This window comes from Channa argus, chromosome 2 (assembly GCF_033026475.1).
Source record: "Channa argus isolate prfri chromosome 2, Channa argus male v1.0, whole genome shotgun sequence".
Classification (NCBI taxonomy): Eukaryota; Metazoa; Chordata; class Actinopteri; order Anabantiformes; family Channidae; genus Channa; species Channa argus.
Window position 1 is genome coordinate 15,012,120 of NC_090198.1, and position 14,672 is coordinate 15,026,791.

A 14,672-nucleotide genomic window follows, 5' to 3' on the forward strand; every position below is an offset into this window, starting at 1 on the left:
TTTAAACTTGACCGGTGGTTATAATGTGTATGACAGGTTAAGTGTTCTTATAACTCAATGCATACAAATCATATACAAGTTGTTTATTATTTTTTGCCCAGTGCTAAAGCAACCGCATATGGAGTAGGTTTATACAAACATTTCACTCATTTGACCTGTGTATAAGCAAGCAATAATTCCATCACTTTATGAAAGCTGCCAGTTTGTATTTCTTTGTGAAATACAAATGTGAATGTTGTAGTACCTTAAAATAGGGATGTAAAGTAAGTTGCAAGTAGAGGGTTTATATTTATATTGTCTTTTACCCTCTGCAGTTTGTTATATAAAACTGTAATTGGCCCAGTAGATATTGTAGTTAAGGTAACATGGGAAGATTTCCATCACACTAAATGCTCTAAAATATGTTTAACAGTGTGTGTTGAATATTAACTACAGAATATCAGTCAGATTATTATATTTTTTTGCAAGTGGATTATAATGCAGGCAGAATGGAGACAAACATGCCAAAAGCTCAGTACAGAAGTGCAGAATGGCAACAGTTGTAAAACCCAAAGGAAACATTAGAGGGTGCCAGACAAATTTCCATCCTTAAATATTCTCCTGAACTCTGTTTATTGCAACCTTCAGTAACATAACCAGCTACAGACAATCTCGGAACAGTTTTCACCTGGCTTTGAACTTTTATATATACCATGTTTAATATGGAATACCACAGGAAGGACCCGAGGAGCTGATTGTATATAGAGACATTGTTTGTACCTCATTTAATGTGTCTCTTCTCTTGACTTTTATGATGTTGTACATGAATGTTAGTATGGTGTTTGGCATTAAACCATCATTTGAATATAAAGAAACTTTGACAAAACATTGACCTTCCTTTTTTCTTTTCTGCCATTGTGGGATGTGTTTGGTCACCACTAGTCTTAATATATAAACTAATTCATACAAGTCCTTGAAATATAAATTAGTTTTTTTTACTGGAAAAAAAACTCAAGCTAGGTCATGATTACAGATATAAAGAATTAGTGTTATATACTTCTGAGAAGAACTGACAGAAATGTAAATGCATTCAAGCACTAAATATTTTTAGGGGAAGTGGATTATAATCACATTCTTTGTGGTATTTGTGAGTTTAGTGTTGTGAACACCATGCTTATGATACAGGCTATATATTTGTGCAGTCAGAGGAGAGTTTTGCTCTGAAACTTATTAAGGCAAGTTTTAGTTTTATACTGTCACAAGGTTTGAAGCATTAATTAAACCGTACAAAAACATCATATTTAGATCATTTATTTTTCCAATGCAATATAATGAAATTATACACAGAAAGGAATTTGGTCAAAACTCTTTATCTAGATGTTTTTGTTTGTTTGTTTTTTTAAATGACATTTGTCACAACAGTGAGGAGACGAATGAGAAAGGGGGATGTTGAGCTTGCAAGGACCTCGACTTCTTCTATGCTCGTACATAAACCCGTGTGCACACCACATCGTCAGCTCCAAATGTCTGGAATTAGATTAAAGGAAGGGAAATTAATTTAGATTATTATGTCATCAGCAGTGTCTGAAGTTTATTCATTTTCCAACTTTAAATACCAGCCAAAACATGTGAAGATGTCATCTCAGCATTCTGTGAATTTTAACAAGCATTTTTTCTAATGGCATTTTATAGACAGAACGATTCAGTGATTATTAAAAAATAAGTATTTACTGTTAGTTGCATTTCTGTTTGAAAACACACTGATTCAGTCCTTTCTGAGTTTCATACCAGCTTCATCCATATAAAAACCTGTCTTTCTCCATTACTCCATGCTAAAGTGCTCTTGCTAGCTCATCTTCCTAAATGTGTTGGTGGTCCCTCTATTTAGGATTTATAAGCAGGTTATAAACATTTAATACATCGAGCATAACACAATATAATGTAGCCTCATGCAGTTCTGAAGGTACTTTAAAAATTTTTGTCAATTTACAGAATATGCTAAATTTTAACAGTTGACAGTTAACAGTACCATCAGCCTCACGATCAATCAATGCTACACCCCTTTACCATCTGCTAAACTCTACCATGTTCTGCACAGGCCTAGAGGTATTAGTAATTATCAAATTATAATAAAAAATTACTAGCCAAGCAGAAATCATAGGAATTCACTGATTAGGCGATGAGCCTTGAACTGAGATGGATTCGTCTGGTACTTTAGAAAGAGGTATTTACTTGAGGGAATACCAGGGTCCATTGGGATTTCTCACAACAGAGGGGAGACAGATTTGGACCAATGGCATCATAATGGTCCCATTACTCAGATCTCATTACAAAGTAACCAATGCAGTACTGCGTTCATCAAACAAAAGTAATTATTATAATAATAAACTTTTAATTGGCTTGAAATGTAAAAATAATTTCTTGTATATGAGGCTTTTTGCATAGACAAGAAAAAGCAGTTTTTCATTCTCAAACATTTCTCATGTTTTCTCTCACTGCAGCCGCCCTAAATGATCATTGCAGTCCACCCATCTTACATCACAGTGACTTAAACAAGCTACTTGTCTTCGTTAAGTTCCACATCCATCCATGGTTCCATGAGAGCCTAATTTCTTCTTCTGATGGCTGGTGCTTTTATTCAATTTCTACTTTTTCTATTTATGCTGAGGGATAGATTATATCCCTATGTGAACAAAGACAAAAATAACTCATGTCTCATATCAGCTTTTAGTTAAACAGAGAATATTAATTACATCTAGACACAAGCCAGCATATGATTGTATTGTTTATAAAGCATTCATTTACAGTGGCAGCAGATTTTAATAGCATTTTCTATAAAGGAATTGTAGACCTATATTATTAAATATATCTTTAGATTTTTAATAATTTTGTGTCAACAGTTTTTGAGATCCACTCAACCTGATGCAGTTTAAACTTTTGGTAAATCAGCGTGTGTACTTTGAAACTGTAATTTGTGCTTATAGCAGTACTTGACCTGAACTATCTTGCACTTTCATTTTGTTTAATATATATGTACTGAGAATGTTGTGTTTCCCCTTGAAATGCATGCATGGAGGAACTACTCATCACAGCAGAATATATAGCCCATCAATATTTGGAAGTTTCAAACTAAAATGCACATTAAGATTAATGGCTTTCGACTTGTCCCTGCAGGGGTCACCACCACATGTTCCACACTATGATTTGGCATGAGTTTTATGCCTATATTATTATACCTATATGCATCCCAACCTGATGCTCTAGGCATCAAGCTCAAACTAAAATACACATAAACATTGCTGGTGTCCTCTGGTGGACAAGCTGTGAAACTGTCATAATTCTGTATAGCTCAGTCACCCAGGCAACTACACACAATGCCACCACTATATCAGCAATAAAGTGATTGGCTCTTTTATCGGTCTGGCTAATTCATTAGTCTACTTCTACTAAATAAGGTTCACTGTTTGGGGCATTGGAGATATTGACAAATACTGTATACCTCACAACCCTCCAGGTGGTTGCCGCATGGAATCTATGTAAACTCTTCACTGGTATTGCATTAAAACCCATCCTTTCTCTAAAAAATGTTGTGTGTTTTTTCAATAACTTAATCCCGCATGGCTCTCAGATTACAGCCTATCACTCCAACCTGGACTGGCGAACACACCCTTATCTTGAATAAAAACAGATTTGATCTCAGGGCTTTTGAAATCCCAATCTTTTCTTGATTATTTCTCTGCAGAGAGGTCACGGCCAAACTGGACTCAGCTTTGTTGTCCATCTGGACAATAAATCCAAGCATGCAAACTCCCAGATGCTTACTGGAAACACTGCTTTGTCTTCTTGACAAGCTGGTAACTGGAGGCAGAAGTGTTTCTGATGGATGCAAGATCATGAGGCCCCTGTGTGGAATGTAGCTTCTAACTAGAAACGTATGGCAGTGAAAAGTTAATGTATGCTTTTAAAATCTAGATGACGTCTCCAAAAGTGCTTCTGAGTAATTGTTGGTGCAACCTTTAACAAATGATTCAATTGCTTTCAGCCGTTTCTGTCCTTTTACACTGAATTTTTTGGTTCATGCAGCCAATAGTGTAATCAGATCAACATAATGAAATACAAAACTTGCCTTTGTCTGGTCTAGATTTCAGAACTTTTTAAATATTTATATTCTTCGCCAATCAGCCGCAACATTAATTCCACCTGGTTTTAATATTGTGTTGAACGGGTCAGTGAGGACACTGGTTGAGTGTTCTCATAACATTAAAACCACCAAGTGGATTTATTGTTGTGACCTATCTGTGCCATTTAATAATAACTTTAGATGCATTTTTTTAACAGTACATAAAAAAAATAAAAATGTGAAACAGTGTTTCACCACACCCTCACTTTAATTTGGAAGAGAAAAGAAATAGAAAAAAGTCATGATGTTCAGGACATTTTCCACAAACTACATCATATTTTGGAAAAATATTGTCCAGATCATTCAACATGTTCACATCTGGTGTTACCACCCACTTTTGGCCTGTCTTGTCCTTGTGTCTAGTCAGGGTTTCTATTTTTTTGTAGTTCATTGGGAAATAAATAATTTTGTCACCTGTTTGAAAAGTTCCTAGAGGCTCAAACCAACAGGTATTTGGTTTATTATCAATTACCTAACAAAGAAAACAAAAGACTCAATATTCAATCTGAAAACTTACATTTTTGCCACATTTCTGATTTTAACTTGAAAGATTTTTTATAGAAAATTAATTAGCAGATAAGGGACTATTCAAAACAATTGGTAGTTGCTGGTATTAACTGGTAAATGGTTTTCACTCACACTTTTCTACCTTAACTGACAAAGCATTTTACACTGTTGCTTCTTATTCACCCATTTGCACACACACCATTAATGACAGAGCTGCCATGCAAGGCGTTAGCCTGACCCACTGGAAGCAACTCAGGTTTCTGCATCTTGCCCGAGGGCACGGTAACATATGGACAGGAGGAGGTGGGAATTCAAAAAGTGACCCTGCATATGTTAGACAACTGCTATACCTCCTGTTCCACAGCCCCCCCATTGTAGTAACTTGTTATGTAGTGGGGCGGCTGTAGCTCAGTTGGTAAGGTAGTCATCCATGGAACACAGTGTCAGTGGTTCGATTCCCAGTCTCCCCTGGCTATGTGTTAAAGTACATGTTTTCCTATTGGCAGAAAAAGAGAAAATGGTCCATGAGGTAAAAGACAGTCGCCTCCAAATTTGACACTTCTTCCCACTTTTCACAACATCCAAATAAAAATGGGAGATACTTTGGTGTGATGGGATGAGAGCATCTGGGAGCCGCAGTGTAATAAAAGAAATCATAGAGAAAACTTCCTATTGTCTATAAGAAACAAAACTCCTGAAAGAAAACGGATGCAGTTGTAGAGCTGTCGGACTTAAAAATGTGGTTATTGCTGAGCTCAATATACACTTTACACACATAATTAATTTGAGCCTGTGTCTGCATGTTGGACTCTTTTTCTTTTATCTCATGTAAACTTAAACTACTCACCAATATGAGTTCATCTCCTCTGAGCTCCCTGCTCCAGAAAGTCTTGGGGCCATTCCCGCTCAGTAGAGTCTGTTTGCAGTAAATCTTGTTTTCTGTTTCCCAAGTGGCCAAACTCTACAAAATAAAAGGTGCACTTTGACTGCCACTTCCTCAGTGTCAATGCAGATGGAAAATCAGAAAAGTTTTAGTAAGTTGAGTCTTATTTGTGTATTTATACTTTTGTCAGACTAATGTAATGTAATGTTGCATGGCATAAAAGTGTGGATTTATTTTCTCTCTTTTTTTTAGATCTGGGAAAGTGACTATCACAATAGAAATTCAGATTTGTCTACATCACAGGACATATCGCCAGTTACCTTACACTTTCTGCCATCCACCGTCTCCTCATTAAACTCCTCACCAATAACGAAATTGATCTCTGTGGTGCGGACTGTGGTAGAAGTGTTGATGTAGAAGTGCTCGCCATTCTGCTTTATCACCACGTGGGGTTTAGATGCAGCTGCCACTGCTACCTTCCTCAGCATGGCATTCACACCTGAAATCAAAGTTGCCTGTAATTCTACAGTGTAAAGTGTTTTATCTGACACTACATTGAGTCACCTCGTGGTTTTCTGGCTGTCTCTGGCACCAAAGTTGTATCACTGAGGTTTTTGCTGTATAGATTTGGAGGTATTCATCTCTGATATCCATGCCACAGTAAAAACAAATCTCTTTTTAGTTTTCTGGAGAAAAAGAAAAGGTGGTGGTCTTCATTAACAAAGGGGTCCTCCAGCAGCTGTAACCAATATTGTTATCAGCAGATATTTTAGATGCAGAGGGTGCAGTGACAAGGTGATGAGAGAAAGGAATTCTGGTGCTGCTTGCTTTGTTTAGTTCTGCTTTAGATCCTGATCCATTGTCTCCTTCGAGTGAGCGGAAAAACCATTAACCCTCTCCATCACACTGTTACAGTACAAACAATTAGACGACACAACGTTTCAGCCTGTTTCTATCCATCCTGCAACATCAGCACATGTAGAACAAGATGAGTTTGTCCCCTTGAAATTAAAGCCAGTTCTCAGTTTTTGTACAGGCAGCCTCTGTGTTATATTTGCCCCTGTGTTATAAAAACCAATATAGCTTCTGTTGATGTGTCGGCACCATTCAAGATGTTTACAGTCTTTGTAGAGTCTCTAAAGGGTTTTAGCAATTGTGTACATTTTTAAAATAAAAATCTACCTTCTTAGCACCAGTCAGTGCTGCATGCATTTCAAAGTAAATGTTTACGTCTGTATTCCAGGAATAGTTGTCTACACTGCAGATTACAAAACCTTACATGTTTTATTTTGAGTTGCTGGATAATCTTAAAAAAACAATGTCACAAAAGACACATTCAACCCTCCATTGAAGAAATTATACATTTGTCCTTACCCATAGCTTTGAGCAACTCGTCGAAGTTCTCGCTGCTTTTCATTTTCCAGGTGCCTGCAAAATTTGCCATTTTTCTTGTTTGGTGTGTTTTTTGTATCAGCCGTCTCCTCCTGTCGTCTGTTGTCTCTGCTCCTTTTCTTCAGGCTCTTTCTCTCCCTCTGTCTGTCCTTGTGCTCCCTCCCTCTCTCCTCCCTGTGAGCAGTGATCCCACACAACAGACCAATCCCATTTGCCTCCTCTCCCACACACACACTTAATGCTTTATCTCATAAAGATATATTTTAATTACACTGATAAATTATGGTTCTGTTGTATCCGTCATTTGATCTGTCTTAGGTTTAATGGTTAAGTCATTCAAACATTTATACATAAACTGTTATTTTTCTTCAATTCTTCCATCTTCCATTTGCACATACAACTGAATAAAGGATTGTATATTTAAATTCTGTGCTTGAGATTTTTCAAGAGCTTACCCAATTTTAACTAAAAAACTTCTCATCGGCCTTCATCAAGTATTCACTTTTGGTTTTACTTACTATGTAAACGAATTTTAAAGCTTTCTGCCTCCACCCCAGAACAAATATATAAAATTTTGGCTGTGGTGTACATTTGAAATTGTCATCATTGCGTTGCCATCCTTTCTGACAGGTTTAAACACTATAAATAATATTTCTTTCACCTTTATTTTAGGCTGTAGAGGAAGAAATATCAGTGACAGATATTTATGCAGATTTGGGGCACATTCAACATTCATTATGTGGATTATTATGTCTTTATAGTACAAAATTCAAACTTTGTAATCATTTTCTACAGTGGCCTAGAGAGGACTTCAGAAGATTCACATTTGATTTTTAGTCTTTAGTCCTGGGTCACAATAAAGCTTTAGGACTAGCTGTGGTCACGTAAGTAAAATCTCTTCACTCAGACCAAAGTCATTGTTAGCGATGCCAACTCACAACTAAAAATTATCATCTACAATAATGTTTATAAAAAATCTGAAAATTACCTAAATTACTCATGGAACAATTATACAAACCAGTTCATATGTGGACATGTCCAGTGTTTGTCCAGTGTGGTGAATTTACAGTAAACCCCCGACAAATCATTTCATTGACATCAGTATTGCTCTTTAATACGTTTAAGATCTGAAATTTCTGACTAAAGTTTAGAAAGACGATAACAAACCATGTTTTTCACAATTTGCATGTCTATCCTAGCAGTATTTTGACTATTCCACCTATTATCCTGTAAACATTTGTCCAACCACCACCAACACATCCAATAAGAATAAAAGGCCCTTTCTCTAACCCCAGTCGAGTCAGGTTTGTTCCCTCCCTGACAGCCCCCCATCAGTCTTTCTGACAAAGTGCCTTCCAGACACTGCTTGATAATTAATGTATAGAGCAGAGCAGGGAGCACTCTGTCATCCTTCCAAGTTCCGTCATCTCAAAGTAGGCCTCTGACACTCCCAAGGCCTCCCTGATCGTTTCATTTGTCAGGACATTTGGTCTCCTGGTGTTTTTTTTTCTTCAGTAGGGACAGTTTAAGCTGTGAGAACATTGTCTGCTGCCATCTAATGCTCTGTTTATGCAAAAAGTTCTTTTATTTCTTTTTGATTTGTTAATTATGGCCCAGTATTTTTATGGCCTCAGTTTATGTTTTAAATTAATTTATTTCTTTGGGTTAAATCTCTGTTCTAAAAAGAACTTGCATTTTTCACTAACATGCAATTATTTGTCCTGTTATTTCAATCTTTCATATCCAGAGTTCATGTTTTATACAATATTTGCAAAACTGAGAGGAGTGTAGTGTTCTAGTGTAGTGCTAGTAGTGAAAGACCCCAGAAAACAGGCATTTCCTTAAAAACATAGATACAATTTGATCACAAAAGATTCAGCATGTTACCTGATTTCATGACAAACACCAGAATCTTTAACTGTGCATTACAGGTTTGACATTTTTTCACTTCTTATTGGCTGAGGAATGAAATGGTCCTCAGGAAAAACACTGTATTTTAGCAAATTGCCCCCACCTTTTCATCTCTTTACATAAGATAATGAGATCTGACCTTTGATGTCAGAGCATCACCTTTGGTGAGATATATGATCGCCCCACGGTTATGTGAACATCAAAGAAACACATTAACGGAATCACATTTGACTGCACCAACTCCCTAAGGACAAAAGGAACAAATATTGATGTATTTCTGTTAAATGCTGCAGTTTGAGTTCACACTCTTCCTACATACACAACTCTAAACATATGTTTTATTTGTTGTCATAATCGAACATTTGCTTATTTTCTAAAAATTATTTGTCTTGGTTTGTCTTGAGTCAACTATTAAAATGTAATTTGCAGTGAATTCCATCTATTTCCATGCAAGGATTTGAATTTTTTTAAGGATTCTCCTGAAGTGTAGTATTTATTTTATTCATGCTGAATTAGTGTTAGGGCTGATTATTCAAACATTAACTTATCACAGACAAATCAGTGTGAGTTGGCTAAGAATAAAAATTCTTAACTTTCAACTGGAAATATGTAATTCAGGATTTCTTTAGTCTATTGTTAAATTAAAATACATTTTCTTAAAGCCCTTTCTGCGTCTACATTGTGTGTTGAGGCCAAAAAAAAAAAAAAAACATTGGCCAATATATTAGTTTAACATTAAAATGTTGATTTTGCCTTTTGGTTTCTAAACTTTGGTTAGTGTGTAATGGACCTTGTTTAATTAACATTTTTTAAATCACATCAACATTTTGTAAAGACACAACTTAGCTAAGCAGTCATGATGTTTTATTGACCAAAAACACAAGCCTAGACACTTTGAGACAACACATAATGTGAAACCACGTGTATTCTTTACAAGAGTCAAGTTCTGATGTACAACAAAAGATACTGTACAAACTTTAGCTCATTGAGAACAAGTTTAGTTACTGGAAGCTGTGCAAAGAAAATTGAAATTTCAGACTGTAGTCTTATTACTGTAGTTAGCATTGATGCCCTTCTCTTCCATGTGGCTAGCAGGTTTCACTGAAATGTGCCTATAAAAATAATTGCCCCAAAAGAGTGGATGTCTGCATGGATGTATTTGAGAAGGTAAATAGAACCAATCCTCATTACTGATACTCAGGTATCGCTTAAATGTTTATAAAATGTAATGGTGAGATCTAAGCAAATTTAAGTCATTTCAGAAAATAGAGTTGCCCATGTTTGGCTCCATATCCAAATAACTTTTTGCCTCACATTACTGTTGTCCTTTCTCTATGATGAAAACACCTGCACTGACATCTAGTGTTTAAAAATATATTTTATCATCTGTTACTAATGCTTAAAATATCATTTGTTGATTTTGTTTTATCATTAGTAAAAAAAGACATTAAAACAATATTACAACAGCATAAAACTGCACGAGTCGCAAAACTCAAAGTTTTTCATCTTAAATGTGAAAAATAAAATCTTAAAAACCAAAGGAAACACATAAATTACATATTATAACAAGTTTTTTTTAAGATGCGCGTTATTCACACAACCTACACGAAACATTACATTATTGCACTTAAACATAGTGTCACAATAGCAAAACAACCCACTGCCCTTCAATCACCATTGCCTCACAGTTTAAAACTAGCAGCACACTATCAACTTCCAGATAGTTACCAATACACAAAAACCCTCCATAGGTTGACAATCTAAAACTTGCAGTATTTCCTGCAGTGCCACTAGGACAGCATCACAGCATATAATTAAAACACTGATAATATTGCTCTGAATGTACAATGTTTTGTATGGAATTTGCCAGTTAAAATTGAATTTGTGCAGCACACAACAGTAAAAATAAAAACTTGTTATAGATTCTAGTACCTACTGTTTTTCCTCGCACAAAAGTCTAATAGTTTTGATTTCATACTATGAAGGCAGAATTTGAAATAAGGCCAAGAGAAAGGAAAACAAAGTCACTTTGACGAGTGTAAGGAAAAAAACACTTGGAAAAACAGGTTTGCTGGATAATATTTGACTTGATTCTGAATCTGTAGGGCGTTCAAAAGTCATGCTGAGCTGCTTGCCCTAGCCACATGTCCACAATCTCAATCCTGGGCAGTAGCAGATTTAACGGGTGTAAACAAGAGATAATAATGGACCAGGAAGTTCCTTCAGCTGTGGATGCACCATTCTTTTGGAGTGATCCATTAAAATTTAGCTATGGCGTTAAGATAGATGTAAATAATACAGAGAGTATTATATATATATAGGACTAAATTAGTTAACGTGTTTCTTTTTTTCCCCCGTCTGTCTGATGGGCCTAAATATCCATCAATAGCCTATGTGCACTTTTTAAGACAATGAATAAATAGGGGGATAACGCAATTCAAACAAAGATTTGTCTCCACAATTATGTATTGTAGCCCATCTTTAAATTCTTAACAGCTTCCAGCTGAATTATGCTGGGGTAAGAAAATGTGCTCTCGCTCTCGTTCTCCCCCACCCTTCATTTTGTTAATAGTATGTAGCTACTGGGAAACCTGCTGATTGTGGTTCTGCATTTTCCAAGGTTAAGCAGGTCCCCCCTTTCAATTGCACTAAAAAGCCTTGTTATAAGCAGCAACACAAAATGCAAACCTGGGTATGCATTTATTAGGACAGGTATCTAACCCTAATAAGTGGATATGGATGGTCAAATACAGATTTAAACTCAGACTGTAAAGGTCAGACTGTGGTTAAAGCACCCTGATTCCATTATGTTCCCCAGGATTATTTAAAAACAAACCTTTATCCAATGCTTGCACAGGAAATCTAATTTAGTTCTAAAATGGCACATGGCACATGGTCCATTCATTGTTTGTCCAACTGTCCTCTACCAGTGTCTTGAATCCACCAGCTCTGGTCGCAAACTTAGTTTTTTTAATGTCTCATAGCCGACCACCATGACGATGGCAGTGGGTGTAGATGAAATGATGCGTGCAGACAGTCCTTTAGTCAATCCCCAGAAGCCCTCTTCTTTGATCAGCTGCCTAAACGTCTCAATGACTGATGTCCTTCCTTCAACCTGGGTTTCAGTCAAACAATAAGACGGATTAAATGTTTCTTAAGACACAATTTTTTGCGTGTGTGTTAATTTCCTCTTCCTTTCAGCATCAGAAACTGAAACATTACATTAATCTGAACATTAAAAAAAGCAAACATGGTCTGGAGTTTTTCTTTGGTTTGAACTATCCAATCAACACAGTAGCACTTAAAGATGTACATTAAATAATGGTTACCTGTACTCTGGCCCTGACCACATCCATTGGGTTGGTGACAGTTGAGGCAGTAGCAGCAGCTAGAGGGCCAGCCATGGCTTGGAGAATCAGATGAGGGCAGTCACTAGGAGCCAGTTTAGAGAGTTGCTCTGTAGATCAACAGACCCTTCATGAACTACACAGCAAGTACTTGAGCAATTCATTCTCACTGTAGTTAAGCAAAGACACTTGCAACACAGTTACAGATAATGGCAAAAGACAATCTCAAGGTTTTAAGAGAAAATGCAATAGGGAAGTGCAGAACTTCCAGCTGCTTACCTGCATAAAAATGATAAAAAGGCCACCAGACAGCACTGTTGGGGATATAGGTTAACAAAGAAGCCACATATCCCCTGTAGAAGCCTCGGAAACCATCAACAGCAAAAATCTGAGCCATAACGTTTCTGGTTTGACCAAACATTTTTCTGGGCTTTCCAATCTCAGTGGTAGAATCCAATTGAAAACGAGTGAGGTGTTCCCGTTGGCCCTGCATCATCAGATGCTGGGAGACAACATCTATAGGAACAGTTATGCTCTGAGCAACCAGGGAGGCCGAGCCACCAGCCACCAACGACTTCACTGTATTGTCCTCAGAATACTCAGAGACATACTTTCTCACCAGTTCATAAGTGGTTATGTAAGCCTGGCCTGAGATGAGTGTAAAGGTGTTGACCATGAAGCCACGATACAGGCCTCGTACACCCTCCTGTCGCAGGATTTTGAAAAAGGCATCAAAGGTGCCGCTGTAGAGTGATTTGCCCCTCTGCACCTGCAAACGAGTCCGGATAAGCGTGGCTGGGTAGACGGTGGCCCGGATTGTCATTGTCATGAACACCCCGAAAGAGTAGAACTTCCTCTTGTCGAGGTCTTCCCACTCGATGATCTGAATGTTCCTTTTCTGCTGCATCCTGCCAGCTGTGGGAGCCCCTCATCAGAGTGATATCTACCAAAAAGCATAAACAGTAAACTCTGTATCATTAAATATGGAAGATCACTGGTAGCAATGGTAATTGCAGTCTGACATATTTACGTGTATCATTTTCCTTTTTAACTGATGAGGGTACAGGAAAATTCACACAAAGGAGACAAAATGCCTTTTTATATTCATAAAGAAAAAGACCAAATAAATCAATGTCTACAAAAAACAAACCAACAGATGAGATGTGTCAACACCATTACCCCTACTACATATTATATTCCGTGTCTGCACAAAAGAATAAATTACTAAAAAGACGGCATAAACAATTTGCCATAGCTGCCTGGCCAAGCTCACAAAACATAAACAAAGATAGATTTTAAACATATAGCACATATTAGCTGTATTTTATTGGTTAATTTACTGTGTCTAAGACAACAAACTAACTAAATTGAACATTACTTTTTTTAACCATTTGTTTACTTCTGAAAGGTTGAGAGATTATTTCAGAAACTCAAAACTGCTTAGGTGATGGTAAGAAGAGCTCCACTAAAATATACTGGCAGATAATAGCAGCAATTCTAAAGAGAAGAACTATTCAATGAATAAACCCTAGTAACGACACCCAAATGATATCATCGGTTTTTAGCAGTAAAATTATCTATAGGGTTCCATGTCGTGAGTTCAAAGGGCATGCTGCAAGCTTACTTACCAAGCTAAAGCTAACTAATATGTTGACCTAGGTTACAGATACAAGCAGCTTTCTACCCACATGTTATGACCGATGTATTATAGATGCCAGTTTTCTGGTCAACCTTTTGCTGAAAGAGCCAACGTTAACTCTTCAAATTAACGACTTAAAAACTGCATTAAATATGATCGAAGTCGAAGCTAACTTCTTGACCGTAGTTAAAAGCCGGCATAGGAGAGCTTATGTTAAACCGTCTGAGAGCTAGCGGAGAAGTAGTGTGTTAATTAATAACTAATAACAATTAACAGAGTAAAACAGAAAAACGCAACCATGTTTTAATTAGATGTTCCAGTCGTATAACTTAACAACTAAGTGTAGTGAGCTAACTAGTGTTAGCTACACTTAGCTAACGATAACAGCCTTAGCATTGACTTTACCTAAAATAATTTAGCAAATTCCTACCTTTTCGGAAAGATGTTTATTTCAAACTTATTTCAATGATGTGCTTGAGCCTTGAAACATGATGTCAACAACTGATCAATATATGAAATTCAATCTAACATTGATAAGTGACCTAAACAGATTTAGTTGGCTACTTTCTAGCTAGTCAGCCTTGTTACACACGGTTTCCTGTGCCCATTCAAACGCCATGCTGCGAGCAACGACCAATGGCATTTACGCCCCATTCACGTCACATCCTTTAAAATGCTTTTACGATCCGCCGAATGGGAACGTTTCAAATCAATATGCCATTTGCATTCCCGGGTCTGATACAATATCTTGTACAACACACACAAAAAAAGAGCTCTATGGACATCTTAACATACTGTTGGAAAAAACACAGATTAAAACCGCATGCTGTTACA

At 36.8% G+C, this 14,672-nt stretch overlaps 3 protein-coding genes across 5 annotated transcripts in view; 1 reads left to right on the top strand and 2 right to left on the bottom strand.

Moving 5' to 3' along the window:
- LOC137118086 (paired amphipathic helix protein Sin3a-like) overlaps nt 1–377 on the top strand; it is a 17,549-nt gene extending 17,172 nt beyond the window's left edge. For both annotated transcript variants that reach the window (XM_067495720.1, XM_067495726.1), the window contains one exon: nt 1–377. This exon is cut by the window's left edge and continues 1,415 nt beyond it. The gene's annotated coding sequence lies outside the window, so the exon portion shown is untranslated.
- The window catches only part of LOC137118166 (cellular retinoic acid-binding protein 1), a 7,127-nt gene extending 41 nt beyond the window's left edge, over nt 1–7,086 (bottom strand). The window contains exons 1-4 of one of the 2 annotated variants that reach the window (XM_067495732.1): nt 6,924–7,083; nt 5,870–6,048; nt 5,514–5,627; nt 1–1,506 (exon numbers count right to left, since the gene is read on the bottom strand). The exon at nt 1–1,506 is cut by the window's left edge and continues 41 nt beyond it. In XM_067495732.1, the coding sequence (XP_067351833.1) occupies nt 1,456–1,506; nt 5,514–5,627; nt 5,870–6,048; nt 6,924–6,993 (414 nt within the window). In that variant the 5' untranslated portion in view covers nt 6,994–7,083 and the 3' untranslated portion in view covers nt 1–1,455. Of the gene's footprint in view, nt 1,507–4,188; nt 5,163–5,513; nt 5,628–5,869; nt 6,049–6,923 lie in introns of those variants that run through there. The other variant, XM_067495733.1, reaches the window with a different exon arrangement.
- Nucleotides 7,087–9,699: 2,613 nt separating this feature from the next.
- On the bottom strand, nt 9,700–14,441 carry LOC137118192 (solute carrier family 25 member 44-like). The gene is made up of 4 exons (XM_067495734.1): nt 14,269–14,441; nt 12,479–13,142; nt 12,182–12,309; nt 9,700–11,967 (listed from the first exon to the last, which is right to left on the bottom strand). Exons 2-4 carry the CDS (start codon nt 13,104–13,106, stop codon nt 11,776–11,778), a joined length of 948 nt encoding a protein of 315 aa, XP_067351835.1. The 5' UTR covers nt 13,107–13,142; nt 14,269–14,441; the 3' UTR covers nt 9,700–11,775.
- Nucleotides 14,442–14,672: the final 231 nt, after the last annotated feature.